The 21,511-nt window shown below is 41.3% G+C and overlaps 1 protein-coding gene across 1 annotated transcript; it reads left to right on the top strand.

Moving 5' to 3' along the window:
* Nucleotides 1-629: 629 nt before the first annotated feature.
* Nucleotides 630-20,170, top strand: LOC145402691 (glutamate receptor 3-like). Its single transcript, XM_080274664.1, has 7 exons — nt 630-764; nt 1,504-1,636; nt 2,427-2,644; nt 3,583-3,760; nt 4,863-4,962; nt 17,720-17,849; nt 19,805-20,170. Exons 1-7 carry the CDS (start codon nt 630-632, stop codon nt 19,904-19,906), a joined length of 996 nt encoding a protein of 331 aa, XP_080130790.1. The 3' UTR covers nt 19,907-20,170.
* The last annotated feature ends 1,341 nt before the right edge of the window (nt 20,171-21,511 follow it).

Here is a 21,511-nt window from a genome sequence, read left to right as displayed (position 1 = left end):
CAGGGTAGAGGGGGGAAGGAAGGGGTAACCCCTGAGCAGAAATTAGTACGCGTGACTGTACATGAAGAGATCAGGGAGGAAAAATGAATGATTTTACAAAAAGGAAATTGAAAATTTAGGGAATTGCTTGCCTGCTCAGTCTTATTGATTTTTTAATGGAAACTGATAATTTAGGAAGTACTTGCTTGCTCAGTCTCTAATTCTGTAGTAATTCACATCCCTCCATAAACTTCATGGGGAGGAAGATGGATCTTACCTTCAAGCAGTATATTAGGCACCTCTAAGGGCTCTTGCGATTTTACATTTCATTCGATGGAATTATTTGCTCCTGTGAAAGTTTCCTCTCCATTTTGCACATCAATCTTTAACATCGCCTCGAAGTTTATTCTGCTAAATACATTACTGAAATTTTTTTAGAATGCTTCAAGCCTCCATATTCCCCACACCAAGAGAAGACAGAAATTATAGGTGAACCGTTAGATCAACCATAAGTTGAATACAACCATGTGGATATGGCAAGCACAGAATAAAATAAATACAGTAGGAGGCGCCACACAGTTCATGGTTCATAACTTTTAGTATATTGCCCACCTCAATAGGAAGCAGACATTGCCCTAGGACTGTTTACAATGACACCTGAGCGAGCAACAGCAGTCGACTTCACAGACCACGTGTCCATCAACTACGCCAGAATCTTAGCAGGCCGAGGAAGTCCCGAGGTCGCACTGTGGGGGTTCCTGCAGCCCCTGACGACGAATGTGTGGGTAAGGATCTCTCTCTCTCTCTCTCTCTCTCTCTCATTTTATTGAAACCGGTGACGTTCTTTTTAGTGTATTTTTGCTGCTAACAGACGATTTTATTCAACTTAGGAAAGGTCTGTTGTATACTGCAGTACTTGATGAACGTTTTACCTAACCTTTCTAGTTCAAAATATATACTTTAAGCTGATTCAAATATTCAAGATTTTGACAAAATAAGATTAAAAAGACATTCCTGGGATCAGTTGGAGAATATATAATTGGCTATAGGCCGATGGCATCGGAGTGAAGACCATTAAGACAAAAAAAAAAAAAAATGAAGGTTCTGTTTTACCTAGAGTTTGTAAATAAATGAGTATGCGCTGGTATAAAATGTAATCAATTTCTGAAACAAAACTCGAAACAATGGTTATATGAAAGCCAACACAGAATAACATGTTCTTGGTTTGCACTACCTAAAGTTTTTACTTTCACACTTGTTATTTAGTCAAACAACCCAATCTAAGTAGTCGACAACAAAACTCCTGCCGCCTCTCATTGTTCGTTTGACAAATCAGCTGCAAGCAACACATGATTTCACCTGGATAAAGATAATTGTCATCAGTGTCCTTTTCTTTGTATTTACTAGGTAAATTTTTAAAGACCGTGGGCAAGCTGGAGAGGCAACCGAACTTTTGTTGTTGAGAGTACCTGAATAAATACAAATTCAAAAGACAAATTATATCATACCATAAATCCAATACAGATTGGCATCCTGGCTGCGCTGGTTGTATACATGTTGGTGATGGTGATGCCCTCTTGTATCCCCGATAAGACTCTCACTCGCTCCAGATTGATGAGGAGCTCTTTCCACTGTGTTCGTGTACTGCTGCAGCAAGGTAGGGTAAAACACACTCAGCATACTTCAGATATGACTGATTCAGAAGGCACAGTCTTCCAACACACCCTAACGAATTGTTTTTAATCATGAGTAAGTTGCTGTTGTTTCCGAGTATAATCCTGGTCTGATGGTCAAGCAGACCCATCGACAGCAGGCAAGCAACTGCCGCTGCTGGGTCACCTTGTGCAGAAAATTTATGTTTCCATGTGGTAGACAACGCATTGCCACAGCAAGTCATAAGGAGGAATATAAAGGTTTGATTCCCGGATGGGTGACAGTTTATCCCTATCCATTTAACAATGACATCATTAAAGCTTCCACATCACCCCATTATTTGGATGTATGGCTACCACCCACTGTCGTAAATGTTTTCCTGACTTACAGAAAATCACGAGGGTTTTTACTCAGAGCCACATGAAGTGGAAAGAATGCTAATGAAAAAAGACAAGGATGGAAGAAATAGGAAGAGAGGAGGGTAGACATAGAAAAAGAATGATAACAATGAAGGAAGAACTAGGTAGCACTACATCAAGTGAGACTTTGATGGTCGCTACCACCTATCATTATTTATAAACAAACAGAACAAGCTATTCTTAATTTTTGGCAGTCAAGTACTTAGAGGACAGTAATCAGGGGGACGGTCTTGCTTTGTGCACAAAATTTTAACTACCAGAGGTGGTTGCGGGTTACTTGTTAAGTGTACTATAGAGAAATATATTTGAAACCATACACTATAGTTCTTTCATGACTCAACCTTGGATTAATTATACATCACCTCTCTGCTTTAGACGTGGATGAAGGTTCGAGCTGGTGGTGGTGGGAACGTGTGGTTCTGGGGGTGTGGATGCTGATGACGCTGGTGCTGACGCGGAGCTACTCTGGCAACCTCATGGCTCTCCTTTCGGTGAGGGTGATTCCTGAACCCATCCAGGCGCTCGAAGACCTGCTCGAACACCCGGTTCAGATCATTCTGGTCAAGGGAACCGCCGAAGAACGGGCTTTTAGTGTGAGTTTCTGGTATTTTGTGTTCATGAGACTCTCTGTCTGTCTGTCTGTCTGTCTGTCTCTCTCTCTCTCTCTCTCTCTCTCTCTCTGTTTGTATTGGTATTATCGTTTGTGTGTGTGTGTGTGTGTGTGTGTGTGTGTGTGTGTGTGTGTGTGTAGCAGAGAAAATAACGTATCAAAGTTAACATATTCAGATAAGTCCAGTTAAATTTTCAAAAGGCTTTACGTTTTAATTTTAAGAAGAAGATTGAACCTAAATGTTTGGGGGAGGTAATGTGAAAAATATGGATAGGAATTTTAGTGACCTGCATATTTAGTAATACTCTTAGGAATGCAAACATTCTTTAGTTCGTCAGAATTAAGTAAGTGGAAATATTAGTCATTTTGTAGTTTTTTTTTTTTTTATTGCAGTTCAGTGGCAGAATAAGACAATATCAAGATTCTACATACGATCCATAGCATTTAATATCAGGTGCATAATAGTGTTTATCTCTTGTAACACCTCTGCATTAAAGACGGAGAGTTGGCGAATATAAGACACACTGAAGAGAGCCTAATGCGATTCCTCGAGACTTGCAACGTAGTCTAGTGTTAGTCTCTTATCATAGCTCTGCGTTGAAAATGGGAGAATGGGAATTTTAGTCATTGTTTAAAATGAAGAGTATAGTAATAATTATCTGTTCATTTTATAAACTCTCTTCACCTTAACTCTGGGTATTGGCATCTCCCTATCTTGACCTCTGAGCTATAAAGGTAAACACTGAAATATGGTACTGCTAACGAAAGTGCTGTGGACACGATGCGAGGCCGTAATGTTACGTTTGGCTGCCACCGAGATACGCTTAGTATGCAACAAATAGACGAATACTTCCATCAGGTTAATGTAAATGAATTATGGTACCATGTAATTACAACAGACATATCGGTACTACTGCCCAGACAGCTACAAGTGGCATCAAACAAAAGATCTGGAACCTGAGGAAGGAGAACCGTATCATGCGTTTTGGTATCGATCAGCTGGACGTTGTGCTGGCTATTTTGTTGGAGGGGAAGTCTGCCATGATCTCTCTGGATGTCTATCACAAGAAGAGAATGGCATCGCAGTTTACTAAGACAGGTATTGTGGATCTCTGTCTCTGTCTCTGTCTGTCTGTCTGTCTGTCTGTCTGTCTGTCTGTCTGTCTCTCTCTCTCTCTCTCTCTCTCTCTCTCTCTCTCTCTCTCTCTCTCTCCCTCCCTCCCTCCCTCCCTCCCTCCCTCTCTCTCTCTCTCTCTGACGAGTGCCTCTAAATTCTTTGACATTAGAATCTTCGTAACTTAACTTCAGTAAACTAATAGTATGAATCATGAAAGTAAAAACTTGCCTCCTCTACTTTTAACCCACTTAAATTGGCAGGTTCTCAGTTATCTAATTTACGGATACGAGCTGGTTTCATTTTTTTTTTTTTTTTTTAGGTCAGAAAACTGCTGAACTTTTAAAGTTTTATTAGGTCCTTTGACGAAGCCTTTTTACCCGTCTCCGGCACGCAGGGGCTCGAGGAGAGGTATTGTTTTCACTCGGTTTGTTTGTTTGTTTGCTTGTCAGTCTGGCTGTCTTTTAACAACTTTACACAAAAACTACTGGAGCGATTTTAACTAAAATTAGAAAGACGATGGGCTATGACCTTCTGATCACCTGATAAAATTTTGGGCCAAACTGGGCCCAGACCCAGGCTATAGGCCCCAAAAAACGTAAAAAAGAAAAAGAAAAAAAGAAAATGGAGACGAGTAAATATCGTTTTTTTTTTTTTTTTTTTCGCCCAACTCCTTTCAAATATGTCATATTGACTTGACACCTAAATCTAAAGGTGCATCTTTCAAATCTGCATCCTATAACATGCCTCATTACATCAGGGGGATCACCCCTAGTTGGCGGTAGGAGGGTCAGTGTTAGATGGGTCTGGCCTAAAATTTCAAATGGGCATAAAATCATCAATTTTCACCCAGTTTACTTCAAATATGATATGTGATATCTTTGATTAGATATCCTATTGTGTTTATACGTCAGCAATAAGATGACTGCCGAGGATGGGTTTGTTGTGCCTTGGCATCGATTCTTGCTAAAACCTTGGTTTGTTCATTTCATGATGGATTTAGATTCTGACCTACAACTATAGCGTGTTGTGTGTGAGACTGGTGTATAATATTAACAATTCACTCTTTACCTCTGGTACCTCACAGGCAAGTGTGTGTTTAGCCTGGGCAATATGCGGTACATACCCGCCGTGGAGGCCATGGCGGGTCGTAAGGACAGTCCCCTTGTCCCTGCCCTCGGACGCAAGTACGCACCTTATTATTATTTTTTTTCTTACCATAATGCTTCAAGGCCTAGCGAACGGACGTATGACTCATTGCACTGAGAGCCGTCTTCTAGGTGGTATAAGAGGCCTCGTAACACCTTCTCCTTAGCGATTTATTTTGCATATTTCATCTCTCTTAGTCATGTCATTTCGTTGTAATACCTACACAGTTTCCATCATTAACGTACAAAGGATATAATATGCAGAAGAAAAATCGCTATGAGGTGATACGAAATCTCCAAAGCCAGTCAGAATACGATGATAAATTTTCGTAACGGTTGGTGTTTGTGTTAACCAAGTAGTTATGCTGCTGATAGTTCTCCCATATTATGCCATTTTAAAATACCCTGCCTTACCATATTGTTAGATGGAAATGTGGTTCATCATGATAATGTTTATGATGATGTGAAGTTGATGATGGTGTTTCTTACTTGTTTATTAGGATAGGATGATGATTAACCGGTGTACAGTCCAAAACAAAAATCGAAATATTGGATCATTGGTACATAAGGAGTGATAGATTTGATGTTAGGCTACTCGTCGATAGTATATGAACTAGATTATACAATTCATTTACTACCATCCTTGAACCCTTCTTCACCGTACAATCTTATTCTCTGTAACAACGTCATTACACCTCTGTAACACTTAACGTCATTACAACTCCCCTGGGGGTAGGGGGGCTTCAAGCATACTCCCCCAACATCCCTGCTTGTCGTATGAGGCGACTAAAAGGGTTGCTGGTAGGTTAGTACCCCACCCTGTAAAAAGAACTAACTAAACAAGCGAATAAAGCGCCTCAGACCAGGACGGACCATACGTTGACGTCTAAGGAACGGACAAAGGACATTCTGAGGGTGGGGACATGGAATGTGATAGGCGTGAATGATGAAGTGAAAGAAAGAGAGATTGTGCAGGTGCTTGACGGTGCAAGATTGGATATATATGTGGATTGACTGAAACTAAATTGGGGTAAAAGGGTGAGAGAATGGGAACACGGTTTAGGAATATGTGCAGGAGTTAAAAAGAATGAAAAGGCAAGAGAAGGAGTATGTCTGATGATAAGCAAGAAGTGGAAGGAGAATATAAGAGAGTATGGAACAGTGGGTGCAACGATTGTATGGGTGAGGATGAAAGTAGGTATACTGTACAAGCGTGGGCAATTGTGTGTGCATATGCGCTGACAGAGGACCGACTGGCAAGAGTGAAAGATGAGTTTTGGGTGAGTGTAGAAGCATGTATGGAAAGTTTGAGGGGAGTGAGAGTGTTTTTTATTGGAGACATGAATGGCAAAGTCGGGAATGTACGAGTGGATGGAGTGGTTGGTCAGGGAGGGGGGGTGCCAGCTGACGTAGATGGAAATGGCAGTGCTTTGTTGGACATCTGTGCTGGTAAGAGGTTAGCAATAGCTAACACCTACTTTTGACATAAGATGATCCATAGGTACACATGGAGAGTTATGAGGAGGATGGATGGTGAACATGTTGAACAAAAGGCAATGATAGACTATGTGTATGTGGATGAGCGAATGAGAAGACAAGTAGTGGATGCAAGAGTGTGGAGAGGGTGGGGGAATGGAATCTCGGACCATCACTTAGTGATGGCCAAGGTAAGGCTGCAAAGAAAATGGTTGAAGAGACGAAGGGGAAGAGAGGAGGAAACAGCTCCTATGAGAAGAGTGGAGAAATTGCAAGACATTGAGAAAATGGCAGAGTATAAGAGCATAGTGGAAGAAAGATTGGGAAGGTATGAGTTAGTGCAGATGGAAGGGGTGGAAGACGTATGTAAGATATTCATGGAAGAGATAGGCGCAGCGTGTGAGGTGGTTTGTGGAGTGACTAGGAGATGTAGGGGTGTGCATGGGACAGCATGGTGGAATGATGAGGTGAAACGAGCGGTTGAACAAAAGATGAAGGCATATAGTGAATGGCTTGCGAGTAGAGGTAGGGGAGAAGATGAGAGAGAGAAGAGAGAGGTATATGTGAGCAGGAGAAGGGATGTGAAGAGATTGGTGGAGATTAAGAAGAAAGTGGATGAAGAGTTTGGGAGGAATCTGAGTGTGAAATGGAGGGAGAGTAAGAAATTGTTTTGAAAGGAGGTAAAGAAAGTAAGGCAGTGTAAAAGGGTAATAGTAGGGGAGTGAAAGATAGAAATAATAGATTGTTGGTGGAGAAGAGAGAGAAATTGAGGAGATGGAAGGAACACTTTGAGGATTTGTTGAATGTAGAGAGTGAGAGCAGTGCGAGTATAAGTGGCTGGGGAATGGCTGGGAGAAGGAGAGAAGGGAGGAAGAGATCAGTAGGGCGGAAATAGTGGAAGCAATGAAGATCAAAATGGGAAAGGCCCCAGGAATTGATGGACTGTGCGGTGAAATGCTGGAGTACGGGGGTGAGATTGTAGTGGGTGGATATGGAAGTTATGTAGATTGGCTTGGGAAGAGGGAAGGGTTCCAGAGGACTGGAAATCAGGTATAACTGTTCCTTTATACAATGGAAAACGGGAGAGAGAAGTATGTGGTAACCATAGGGGTACTTGCCTTCTTAGTGTGACTGGAAAAATATATGGTAGAATACTCATTGATAGGGTTAGGCATATAACAGAGGAGCTAGTTGGAGAAAAACAAGTGGGATTTAGGAAGGGAAAAGGGTGTGTAGATCAGATATTTCTTCTAAGATGTTTAGTGGAGAAGTATCTAGAGAAGGGAAAGAAAGTGTATGCTGCCTTCATGGACTTGGAGAAAGCTTATGATAGAATAGGTAGACAAGGTATGTGGAAGGTATTGAGAATATATGGAGTGGAGGGGAAATTGTTGAGCGCTATGAAGAGTACGTACGAATGAGCTAGGGCTACGGTGCGAGTTCATGGTGAGCTGAGTGAGTTCTTTGATCTCATGTGGAACTGAAACAGGGTTGTGTGATGTCTCCATGGCTCTTTAATATATACATGGATGGGGTTGTGAAGGAGGTGGAAGGTAGGGCAGTGGATGTGGGGGTGGCTCTAATGAATAAGGGTGAGATTTGGAAAATTCCGGTGTTGTTGTTTGCTGATGATACAGTATTGTTGAGTGAATATGAATGGGAGTTGCAAGATTTGGTGAATGAATTTGGGACAGTGTGTAGGAAGAGGAATCTGAAAGTTAATGTAAACAAGTGTAAAGTTATGGTGTTTGAGAGGAATGAAGTCACAGAATGCACTGTGAGGTTGGATGGCGAGGATATGGAGAATGTGAGTGCATTCAAGTACTTGTGATGATTAAGGATGGAACTTTGGGGGATGAAGTGCGTGAAAGGGTACTACAGGGAAGGAAGGTTGTTGGTTCACTGATAGAAGTGATGAGAAATAGGGAGGTGAGTATGGAAGTTAAGAAGTCACTGCATGATAGTATTGTGACCCCAACCCTGATGTATGGAAGCGGGGCATGGACCTTGCAAGAGCGGAACAAGTCAAGAGTGAGAGCAGTGGAAATGAGTTACTTGAGAGGAGCATGTGGAGTGACATGGAGGGACAGGTTGACGAATGAAGAAGTGAAAGAACGTTGTGGGGTGGATATGGATGTGGTTGAGAAGATTAGGAGAAATACACTGAGGTGGTTTGGACATGTGGAGTGAATGGAGATGAAAGAGTGACTAAGAGGATGTATGTAGGTGAGGTGGAGGGAGGGAGAGGGAGGGGAAGACCGAGGATGAGGTGGAGGGATGGAGTTGAGAGGTATATGAGGGAGGAGGGAGTGAGTTGGGGGGAGGGTATTCAAATGGTGGGTGACAGAGAGACTTGGAGGTGTTTTGTCTGTGGCCACCCTTTGGGGGTTTAGGGCGTCTGGCTAAAAAAAAAAATTCTTGATCAGTTCTACTGCTTCTTCTTCTTCTTCTTAATATTAATAAACTACTACTACTACTACTACTACTACTACTACTACTACTGCTGCTGCTGCTGCTGCTGCTGCTACTACTACTACTGCTGCTGCTGCCTCTGTTGCAACTATTACTACTACCACCACTGCTACTACTACTTTTTTAGTTTTGTGTATCATTTAATATATAACCAGTTTGCCATTTACTAATAATTAACTGAACTGATGAAAGTCTGAATTGAAGTAAAATAGTCCTTCTTTATTTAATAGTTATGTAGGTGGCCAGTGTGTATGGTATAATACTGTAGAGCCTTGTTTAAAGATATTGGGTCTTCAGGTGTTACGGTGTAGGAGTGAGAGTTATGTGTGTGTGTGTGTGTGTGTGTGTTGCAGCATACAATGTGTGATGCGTGGTTGCGCTGCGGTGTGGTGCAGTAGGGTTATGGACAGGGTTATGGTTAGTGATACTTGGTCTTTTGAGGTTGTGGTGTAGGGGTGAGAAAGGTGAGGTGTGTGGTGTCGGGACATTGTGAGTGTTCGTGTTGCGGCAGATGATGTGTGATACGTGGTTGTGGTGTGGTGTGGGCCAGTATAGTCTTTTTTACTGTTTTTTTTTTATTCTAGGAAGAAGGAACCAAAGGCCATGAGCCCGCAAAAACTGTTCCCTCCAAGAGAAGAACAAAATACAAGAGAGAGCCAAATTCAAGATCAGATCATTTTGAGATGCCTGGACACACTGCGTCTGAAAGACTGGAGATCATAGGAAGCAGGAAATACAGACAGAGGGAGACAGTTCCAGAGATGACCTGTTGCATAAACGAAGGATTGGGAGTAACGGTTAACTCTTGCATTAGAGAGTTGGAGAGAAAAGAGATGAGATTTTGCTGCTTGGCGGGTGCTACTTGCCTGTCATAGAGGTGGAGGAATGCATGCAGACAGTTCAGAGAAGCAGCAACCATTGAAGTAGCGACTGAAAAGAGATAAAGATGCAATAGTGCGGCGAAGAGACGAAGGTTGAAGGGAGCCAGTAAGAGGAGGAGAGTTAATGAGACGAAAAGCCTTTGACTCCACCCTATTGAGAAGAGCTGTATGTGAATAACCTCCCCACACATGCAAGTTGTACTCCACACAGGGGTGGGTAAAACCCGTGCATAGAGTAAACAAATGTGCAGGGGTGAAAAAAAGAATGGAGTTGGCTTAGCACACCTACTCACTTGGAAGCAGATTTTACAAGAGATGTAATATGATCTTTCCAAGACAAGTCCCGAGTGAATGAAACCACAAGTATGTTCAAGGATGATGCAGGATTAACCCGTCATGTCCCGAGCTATTTCGCACCTCCGACACCCCCCAATCCTGAGGTATTTTCGATTTTTTTTTTTTTTTGCTAAAATCTCCGCTTTTGGTGAGAAACAACGAAATTTCATAGAAAAATCACTCACCTGAGGTTTAAAATACTCGATCCAGATAGCAGTACCTCCTTACCTGACTAGGTTTTCTAACAGGCTGGCACCAAAGAAAACGAGTTCTATGGGAGGGTAACTATTTCACACCACTCATAAACGATATTTATTTATTTACTTGGTACGAATTTATATGTAGTACGAGAGTATATTGGTTTTCAAACGGTAATATAGGCATTATAAGCATTGTTTCACTCACTAACTCATCAACATACCTGACCTTCTTTTGCCACATTACCTGATCATCATTTCTGACTGTTTCTTCCTCTAACGCTATGTGAACTTTGTCCTGCACATTGTCATCGATTGGGGAATCACTTTGGCCCTGAGTGTCTTTATTGGCCAGGTCACTGGTAACAGGTGAATTGCCAAGACAATGGCGTGCAGGGGGAGGGAAGGTTATGCGGTGTAAGGCATTGTCCCTGCTTGGCATCTTGTAGAGGAATAGAGGAAGGTGTCCCATGTATATGTATGAAAAATGATGCGCGAAAATTGTAAATTGTGCAAATTAGGGACCTTGCAATTGCACGACGTACCAGTACGTCGTCAGGACTGGCAAATGCAAAATGTTCCAAAGTACCCATATGTCGATGGGACGTCTCCGGTTAAGCTGAGTATTATTAAACATTAGTGGGTACGCCTGTGAAAGGTTTTGTCGGTTTAATAGGTGTAACAACTGAGTCTCTAATGCATTAACCCGCCCCATCCTGACGTTTTCTTGGCAGTGGTTCGCCCCAGTCCCGACATTTTTGGACCTTTTTTTTTTTTTTGGCTCAAACATCCGCTTTTGGTGAGAAACATCGAAAATTCATAGACAAATCGCTCACCTGAAGTTTAAAATACTCGATCCAGGTAGGAGTACCTCCTTACCTTACAGGGTTTTCTATCAGGCTGGCTGCAAAGAAAACGAGTTCTACGGGAGGATAAATATTCTACACCACTTATAAACGGTATTTATTTATTTATTCGGTACGAATTTATATGTAGTATGAGAGTATATTGGTTTTCAAACGGTAATATAGGCATTATAAGCATTGTTTCACTCACTTACTCATCACCATTCCTGACCTTTTTTTGCCACATTACCTGATCATCATTTCTGACTGTTTCTTCCTCTAATGTTTGTCCTCCACATTGTCATTGATTGGGGAATCACTCTGGCCCTGAATTTCGTACTGTGGCATGACATGGCTTTACTGGGCAGGTCACTGATAACAGGTGAATTGCTGAGAAAAGGTCATGCAGGGGGGGGGAGGAGGTCATGCTAGGTAAGGCATTGTCCCTGCCTGGCATCTTGTAGAGGAAGGTGTCCCGTGTATACGTGCCAAAAATCACTCACAAAAATTGAAAATTGTGCAAATTAGGGACCTTCCAATGTTGCTGCATTAATTTACGTCTCCGGGATATGAGTGCACATCATGTGAGGATGTGAATTCACGTCTCCGGGACGGGACGGGTTAAAAATGGTAAGATTATTTTTACCCCAGTCAGAGATACAAGCCAAGTCAGACATTAGGTGTGCCATAGCCTCATACCTTGTTTGTTGAAGTTACTGCTGAGATGGATGTTGCAAAAACCAAATGGAAAGATGAAGGGTGGAGTCATCAGCATACGAGTGGATAGGGTTAGATGTACAGCTTAGGTCATTGATGAATAAAAGGAAGAGAGTCATTGACAGGACAGGGCCCTGAGGAACACCACTGTTGATAGATCTAGGAGAAGAACGATGGTCGTCTACGACAGCGGTTATAGAACGACCAGAGAGGAAGCTATAGATGAAGGCACAGATAGAAGGATAGAAACTGTAAGAGGGCAGTTTGGAAATTAAAGATTTTTTCCAGACTCGATCAAAAGCCTTTGAGATATCAAGTGCAATGGCAAAGCTTTCGCCAAAGTCCCGAAAGGAGAATGGCCAGGAGTCTGAAAGGTAGGTGAGAAGATCGCCAGTGGAGCGTCCCTGACGGAACCCATACTGACGATCAGAAAGAAGGTTGTGATAGGGATGATGCATTAAAATTTTTCTATTAAGAATTGACTCGAAAACTTTTGAAATACAGGATGGTAAATCAATTGGATGACAGTTAGAGGGTTGGGAATGGTCACCCTTCTTTGGGACTGGCTGAATGAGAGCAAACTTCCAGCAAGAAGGAAAGGTATAAGTTGACAGACAAAGACGAAAGAATTTGCTTAGGTGGGGTGTAAGCACAGAAGAACAGTTTTTGAGAACAACAGGAGGGACTCCATCAGGCCCATTTGCCTTGTTAGTATTTAGGCCAGTGATGGCAGAAAATACATCAGCTGAAGTAATTTTAATCTCAGCCATGAGGAAGTCAGAGGGGGGAAGTGAAGGAGGAACATTCCCGGAATTGTCTAAGATGGAATTGGAGGAGAGAGTCTGAGCAAAGAGATCTGCTTTATCAGTAAAAGAGATAGCTACAGAACCATCAGAGTAGAAAAGAGGAAGGGAGAATGATGAGGTAAAGTTGTTAGAAAGGTTTTTGGCAAGGTGCCAGAAGGAGCGGGAGGTATTCGAGTTGGAGAGTTGAGAGATTTAGTATGGATGAAATTATTTTTAGCAGAGTGAAGAACAGACTTAGCACGATTCAGGTCAGAAACATAAGCAGGATGTGATTGAGGGGTGGGTTGGCTCTGGTACCTTTTATAGGCCCTTTCATTGTTGCGGACAGCATTAGAACAAGCGTGATTAAACAAAGTTTTTTTTTTTCATTAGTCAAAGGATATGAGAAAGGAATGTATGCTTCCATGCCCGTGAGAATAACCTCCGTAATGCACAAGGCACACTCAGATGGCTCCCGGCCATGGAAGGAATAATCATTCCAAGGAAAATCAAAGAAGTACCGCCTGAGGCCTCCCTATCTGTAGCTCCAAAGTGACACAGATGACGTTTTTTTTGGGGGGTCCACAGACCGTACCGGAGTGATAGGACAGGTTAAGGTGATAAGGTTGTGATCGGAGGAGCCCAACGGAGAGAAAAGATTAACAGTGTAAGCAGAAGGATTAGTTGTAAGTATATTGGAGCTCTCTCCAAGGCAGTTAAGGATACAGGTAGGGTGCTGTACCAGCTGCTCTAAGCCATTAAGTATAGAAAAGATGTAGGCTTGTTCACTAGGTGGATCAGTGAAAGGAGAGGAGAGCCAAAGGTGGTGGTGGACATTGAAATCTCCTAAAATGGAGATTTCAGAGAAAGGAGAAATGGATAGAATGTGTTCCATCGTAGAAGTAAGATAGTTGATGAATTTTTGATAGTCAGTAGTATTAGGGGATAAGTAAACAGTGCAGATATATTTAGTCAGAGAATGACAGGATAGCCGAAGCCAGAGTGTAGAGAATTCAGGAGAATGAAGTTCAGGAACATGAAAGCAAGATAAGTTGTTGCGTATATACACACAACAGCCACCTTTGGCTTTGAAATGAGTATAGAGAAAGTTGGAGTGTACAGAAAAGGATTTGCAGTCAGTTTCCTCAGACAGCTGAGTCTCAGTTAGAAAGAGAAGGTGAAGTTTAGAGGAGAGGTGGTGCTCAACAGAGCGAAAGTTGGAGGAAAGGCCACGAATGTTGTAGAAATGAATAAATGAATCAGACAGTGATTCCAGGCAGCTCAAGTCGTCACCAGGAGATGGGCGGTTGGTGGTTGCATGTATGTTCCCCCCCCCCTTCCCCTGGGGACTCCGAGGCTGGGGGTCTTCAGGCGTTATGGTGTAGGGATGAGTGTGGTGTGGTGTGTTGTGTTGGGAAAGCATATGCGTTGGTGTTCCAGCAGATTATGTGTAATGCCTGAGTGTGGTGTGTTGTATGGTGCAATAGAGCCAGATTTAAAGATACTGGGTGTTTAGGCAATATGGTGTAGGGGTGAGAGTAGTGTAGTGGGTGGTGTAGGAACAGTTTGTTTGTTGGTGTTGCATAACTTCATTTGTGATGCATGGTTGTTGTGTGGTGTGGTTTGATACAGCCTTGTTTAGTGATACTGGGTGTTTTGTTATTTTGGTGTTGGGGTGAGTGTGGTGTGATGTGTGGTGTAGGAGCAGTGTGTGTGTTGGTGTTGCAACAGGCGATGTGTGATGCGTGGTTGTTGTATGCTGTGGTGATTATGATAAAGTAAAGGCAGCTTAGTAAAGGCACATTGGCTTAACCCCATAACCGTGGGGTGTCACTTTCGTGACACTTGGGAGCAAGGGATCATACCGCAGGGCATCACTTTTGCGATTCTGTGTTATTTTGAATTCGCCCGGGCTTTCAAGTGGTAGCTTGTATCATCTATCAGTATTGCCAATGTCCAACACTAGTCAGCACTCCTAATCTCATTTGTACTCCCATCCATTGTTGACAATTTAGCCAATTCTCCCTGTTCTTGACTCCCCTCCCTACCTTCCCTCTATTACCCTCTCCTCTTGCTTGCCCGGCTGTGCTATGCTAATTAAATCTTCCCTGGAATTTTCCACTAATTTCATCCATTGAAATAAGCCCTGTGCCCTATTCTTATACCAAATAATATATACCCAAAAGAAATAAAGTAAGTGAGAGTGCCATACACCTGGAATTGGCTAATTATCACCTGACAACACCTCATGTACACTCGTTCGCTAATTTTCGCTGTTTATTTCCCCTTGAAATATGCCGTATAATCTATTCTCGTACGAAAAAATATATATAAGGAGGTAAGGGAGAAGCCTAAGTGATATTTACATTCACCTGGAACTACCTAATTTATAATGTATTGTCTAGATTTCCTACCAACCATTTCACAGCTATATATTAGCAGCTCTCAAGAGGCTGACGTTGGCAGTAATGCTTTCTCCCTAGGTAGGCCACCCCGGCCCACCACTATCAGTTTATTGTCATCTTTCAAGGTGAAAGTAAGTCGGATTCGCTCCTGCTAACTTCCGCCGCTTTTTATCCCCATGCAAAGGGCCCTGTGACCTTTACCCCCTACTAAACCTCGTGTGGAAAGAGGTAATGGGCTGACAATTGATCGAGAGTGACTACGATCTTTCTGTTGAGTAAAACAGTGCAAGTGGAATTGTAAATAATGTGTAAATAATGTGTAAACAGCAAGTGAAAGAAATGAATGTAATTATAAGTGAACAGTGGAAAATAGTTTTATAAGTTACTTCAAGTGGCAGTGCTTAACACAGTGTAAATAAAATAGAAATGTAAATAATGTAAATAAAATAGAGAACGTAAATAGAAATGTAAATGAATAGTATTATAAGAATACGAGTATATATACAAGGAGTAATGAAAGTGAAAGTTTCACTTTAGCATGTATGAATACTATGAGTTATGAGAGTGAAGGTGAAAGTGACATTCACTCTCAATGCTAGTATACAGGACGAGAAAGTGAAAGAAATTGAATCCCTACAGTGACAATAAACTACTATTACTGAAGGAAACTAATGGATAAAGGCTGTAGATATATATAAGTGTTATATAGTAATAGAAATATAAACTGTGAGTGTTTTTTTGAATAATAAATGACAGAACACCAGCGGCGAACGATTGGAAGTGTGAAGGTCATATGCCCTTGTAATTTTCATTGCTTTCACATTGTTTTTTTTTTAGAGTATGGATTCCAAACTATTTGAGAATCATAGAATAGTTTTTCTAGTGATAATATCAGGCTGTGGTAATCATATTACGGGTTGTCGGGAAGTGTAAAGTGGAGACTTCGTTACCCAACTTCAGAGGTCTCCACAAGTCCTACGGTACCCGACGAAGGCTCAACAAACACCCCAGGAGAAAGCTGAAGGTATGTGCCATAAGCATATTTGATTTTAATATTCTAGGACTAATAACTGATTTTTGGCAAATATTTTTAGAGAGTCTGTCGGAGCGCTAATATGCCAGCAGGAGCCGCAAGAAAAAGCAAAACAAGCCCACGGTTAAGGGGTTAACAGGATTTAATTAGTGTTGATTATAATTATAAGATAGTAACAGAAATTCTCTAAGGATTTTGTAAATAGTTCTAATTTTTTATATTATAGAGTTTATAATAGGTCTCTTGTAATGAAATTATATTAAAGTTACTCCTAATACTACTGTATATAATAATAATAATGTATTTAAAACTAGGGTGCTATGACTAAATTTGTTGTTATTCTAATTCGAATTACATTTATTAAAATATACTAAAACTAACATTCTAATTATTATTATGATATTTACTGGTACGTGGGGGAGCTCACCTTCCACTCACTCGATGCAGTGCTGCTTTCGGTGTCTGCGCTTTCCTCTCTTCCTTCTTTCCTCTTCTGTCTTTCCTCCTTTTCTCCTTCCTCCTACTTCTGCCTACGAGTGACTTCACATTCCCCTTTTGTTTTTCATTCCTTCATTAGTTCCTCTTTCTTTTGACTATTGGAGACTCTACACTGAGTGACAAGCCAAATGGTTTCCTGTACACCAAGAAACCATTTACTACGCTGGGTGGTAACCATATGACAAAGTTATGGCGCGTGGTGGTTTATTGGGTAACTAAGGTGCTCCAATCGGACTGAGCCTGTGTAGGTTTGTATGCAAGGAGTCGTTGGGGTTTATTGCTCATGTAAAGCCACTCAGGGATGAGTGAGGCTGGTCACTCTCATCTTAAATGTCAGGACCAACTTGCCTAGCCCCGAGTTCTTACGCTCCTCGTGGGGCAACACAGGAGTACCGTAGATGATGAAGATGATGACGATGATGATGATACTATTTATTATATTTAATTACTGATTTATCTGTGATTGCCTTTATATATGTGATGAAATATATAGAATATGATTTATAACAATTTTAGAAGTCCATGTGTGTGTGTGTGTGTGTGTGTGTGTGTGTGTGTGTGTTTACATGACAGTGTCACCTAGGGTGTGTGTAAGACTACCTAAATGTTTTTGTATGGCACACTTCTATACCACCTGGTCTTGCTGGTGGCTTGTACATAAGTGGTTGTTGTATTGTTAGTGGCAGTTGTTGCCATATTTACTGCTTGATATGGTAACTACAAATCGTATGGTTGGGTGGTGTGTATGCTAATGATCAATGGGTGTATCAGGAGTGTGATATACAGTGTGTGGTAACAGTAGGTGTGTTAGGGAAATGAAGTTAGTGCCCCAAGGAAATTGGAGTGTCCAAGATGTGTGTGACGGGCTTCCCACGTCTCCTTGTTACTTATGGACAAATAGGTACTACTACTGCTACTTCTACTATTACTACTGATATTAGTAATTGTATTGCTATTACTTCATCTTCTTCTTCTGCTACTACTACTACTACTACTACTACTACTACTACTACTACTACTGCTGCTGCTGCTGCTGCTGCTGCTGCCGCTGCTACTACTACTACTATATTATTATTATTATTATTATTATTATTATTAATGAACTATTTGAACTCCGACTGTACACACGTTCTCACCTTTTTTTGTCTCAGGATCGTGCAGATGACACAATCCGGTTTTTACGACTACTGGCAGAAAAAATTATTCCCTAATCTAACCATCTGTCTCAACTCACCCACCAAGTTTGCCATCACCACTCCTCTGGCCATTAGGAACATCTGGGTGAGTTACAATGTGTGATCGAACTTGAAATTAGGATGTGTGTGTGGTGGGGGCGCCTACCATCCACTCACTCGATGTAGTGCTGCTCTCGGGTGTCTGCCCTTTCCTCTCCTCCCTCTTTTCCTTCCTTCCTCTTCTGTCTATCTTTACTCCTTGTCCTTCTGTCTACGAGTGACTTTGCACTCCCTCTTCTCTCATTCTTTCCTTCATTTTTTTCCTGTTCCTTCTGCCTATGGGTGACTCTGCACTGAGTGACAAGCCAAATGGTTTCCTGTATACCAGGAACCCATTTATTACGCTGGGTGGTAACCATATAACCAAATTACGGCGCCTGGTGGTTTAGTGGGTGATAGCAGAGCTACAATCGGAGTGAGCCTGTTAAGGTTTATATCCAAGGGATGGTTGGGGTTTGTTGCTCACGTAATGCCAGTCAGGGATGAGTGAGGCTGGACACTCATCTTAAATGTCAGGATGAACTTGCCTTGCCTAGGGTTCCTACGCTCTCCATGGAGACACGAAGGATTCAATGATGGATGGATGGATGGATGTGTGTGTGTGTGTGTGTGTGTGTGTGTGTGTGTGTGTGTGTGTGTGTGTGTGCTCCTACGCTCCTCATGGAGCAACGTAGGATTGGATGATGGATGTATGGATGTTTATGTGTGTGTGTGTGTGTGTGTGTGTGTGTGTGTGTGTGTGCGTGCTCGTACGCTCCTCATGGAGGAACGTAGGGTTGGATGATGGATGTATGGATGTGTGTGTGTGTGTGTGTGTGTGTGTGTGTGTGTGTGTGTGTGTGTGTGTGTGTGTGTGTGAGAGAGAGAGAGAGAGAGAGAGATATATACTTAGTTTCTAGGACAATGTTAAACATACTGTGCAAAAGAATAAAGAATTAATGGATTTCGACCAAATATTTGAAATGGTCTTGTGTGTGTGTGTGTGTGTGTGTGTGTGTGTGTGTGTTTAGGAATTATCAGACTTTCAAATATAGATTCAAATAATGTCTGTACACCTAACAAAACCCCAGGTATGTAGTATATTGGTGCAGGGAAAAATCACATGTAATGCATGACCATATATTAAACAAATTTTTATTCAGAAAGTTGATAATACAATATGCCGTACATTTTACTGGGACTCGGCGCCTCGCAACGCACAATAAAATATCAAAGTTTCAGTGTCAGTTACATAGGGGGTAAACTAAATTTTTTAGCACTTTATAAAACACAGAATCAGAAATGATCTATCATTCTAAAACACTGCGTGTAGGTCGGAGAGGTTAGGGCCATATTAAACACGTAAAAAATTTTACACATTGACTTAAAAATAAATTTTAAATACCAAGACGACTCGCACTTACCCTGTTTGAGCGAATTCGTGCAAGATTAATGGAACTTTTAATGATAAATGGTGATGACGACTCCGGTCTAGCCGGTTTAAGTCTACAACACCCAATTCCATCATTCTTTTCACGTGTTTTACAGTCAGAGACACAAGTATCTTCCCAAAGTTTGATGAATACATAGCGGAAAAGTCGAACCATTTGTAAAACTCACTGGTAGAGACTGGGTTTTTATTGTATTTCGCCAGTTGACAGTTTTTTTCAGACGGACCTGGGAAGATACTTGTTTCTCTGACAGTACTTTACAAGCAGCGCCGAATCCATCATTCCGACCTTCAGGACAGGTGAGTATCATGTATCGATAATTCTTATGTCCTAGCAATTACGGTATTTAGCCACCTCAGTACGAGAACGTCTCTAAATAACTTCTTGCTGTCACCAGATCGCAATTAATTGAAAGACAGATCCTCTTTAGACTGACGAATCTACTCAAAGATGATTACAGTCGTCAAGATGTTGAGAAAGAGCAGCCTAAACAGTCATTATCGTACTGAGAGAGTTAGAATATATGTATACTCAATAAATCACTAATTCTTTCTTAATGTTACTCTTCCAGGGAATGTTTTTGTTGCTGACGGGAGGATGGATTGCCAGCTTTCTCATGCTTTTCGTGGAGATATGCTTTCTCGAGCCTCTCCAAGGCTGCAGTCTAAACTAAGGCCATATCTCATTCTAATTTAATGCTCCTCAATCCAGTAATGAACGAACAACACATACCTGTGTAGCTGCCTCAGTTAATGGCATAAATTAGTCAGGACAATGAATCCGGCACCGCATAATGGTATCTGTTGGCAAATGCAGCCATGCTATGTGTTTGGAAGAAAGATTTTTTTTTTTACAAAGATATAACCCTGTACCCGCATTAATCGTGAATTAAGCTAGTCATCTGTACCTGATCTTAACGCAAAGGTCCTCATTCCACTGATGAGAGAATGTGACACTGATCCAAGGAGTATCAAGGAAGACAACACCCTACACTGAGACAAACTGATAAAGTGTACTTTAAATACTTTAAATACATATATGAACTAAGGATATTGAAATAAATAGGCTGAAGTTACCAAAACCTGTAATAAACACACACTGTCAGTTTAGATGAACTGCAGAATTTGGCACCTGGGAATGGAAATATAACGCTATGTTTGACTGTAATGGAATGAGATGTACAGTATAAGACGCAACTCTGTTCCTGAAATTTGGTGAAAACATGCCCTGAAGGACGAACATAACGGTACTCGCTTCCAGACATGATCGGAACAATTGGTACTGGCGTCTGAGAAAGTTTCCAGTCTCTCCAGAGACTCTCCCACGGAATGTTAACAGTGGTTCAGCGTGACTGCAGACCTCTGCCACCTGCAAAAATGTGGGTGTGGCAAGCTTTCCATTATGTTCCGTCCGTTGTAATTATACACCGGACAAAAGCAGGAACAGAGTTGTGTCTTATACTGTACAATGCCTGCTGCTTACACTGGAAAGCAGCTATGGGTGTCCTGAAATGATAGCTTTATTAATGCAAACATCAAATCACGACTAATACAAAAGAAACAGTGAGTACTTTTAACAATCAGATTAAAAGTTTAATTAATACAAAACAAGACATTCGAAAGTAACTCGACCAAAGCAAAATGTAAATGAAAATTTGGAATGGTTTTACAAAACCAAAGGGCAGACTCACACTATCTGTGTTGAAAACATGTTGAACGTGGGGTGCTGTTATGTTTAAAAAAGTGTCCAAGTAATTTCATTTTGATGACTAAGTATACTTATCTGTTATTATATTCCACACAATCTGTGCAACTAACTAAGGCAAAGTATATTATTAATAACAAATGGCTATTCTTATCCCTAAACAGACATATGTTCATCATAAAAGTGCTTGAACATATCTGGTGCAGAATTACTCATACATTGACAATCACATTGTGTGTGTGTGTGTGTGTGTGTGTGTGTGTGTGTGTGTGTGTGTGTGTGTGTGTGTGTGTGTGTGTGTGTGTGTGTGTGAAGGTAGTGTTTAAGGCTTGAATAAACAATATTTTTTTCTGACAAGAGGTTACCAATAATTTACATCATTAACTATCCATTAAAAAGTGTACTGATTTTTATTTTTTTTTTTTTTTTTTTTTTTTTTTTTTTTTTTTTTAGTGTCCGGCTCAGAACATAGGCTCCACAGCCCGTTCTCAAGTCCCAGTAGTCCTCCGATATTCCATAAACCTCCACGTGTCACCACTTCTGCACTAACACCCACCGTTCATATTGAATACAT

Source organism: Coenobita brevimanus, chromosome 58, assembly GCF_032717465.1.
Source record: "Coenobita brevimanus isolate Jiangsu-jjx chromosome 58, ASM3271746v2, whole genome shotgun sequence".
Classification (NCBI taxonomy): Eukaryota; Metazoa; Arthropoda; class Malacostraca; order Decapoda; family Coenobitidae; genus Coenobita; species Coenobita brevimanus.
This window is presented reverse-complemented; position numbering and strand designations above follow the sequence as displayed.

Bases quoted from the DNA above. Each gene is read 5' to 3' on its own strand.
- LOC145402691 (XM_080274664.1), top strand. From the start codon at position 630: ATGACACCTGAGCGAGCAACAGCAGTCGACTTCACAGACCACGTGTCC. The intron at 765-1,503 runs GTAAGGATCTCT...AATCCAATACAG, and splicing joins CCCTGACGACGAATGTGTGG to ATTGGCATCCTGGCTGCGCT. The intron at 2,645-3,582 runs GTGAGTTTCTGG...ACTACTGCCCAG, and splicing joins CCGAAGAACGGGCTTTTAGT to ACAGCTACAAGTGGCATCAA.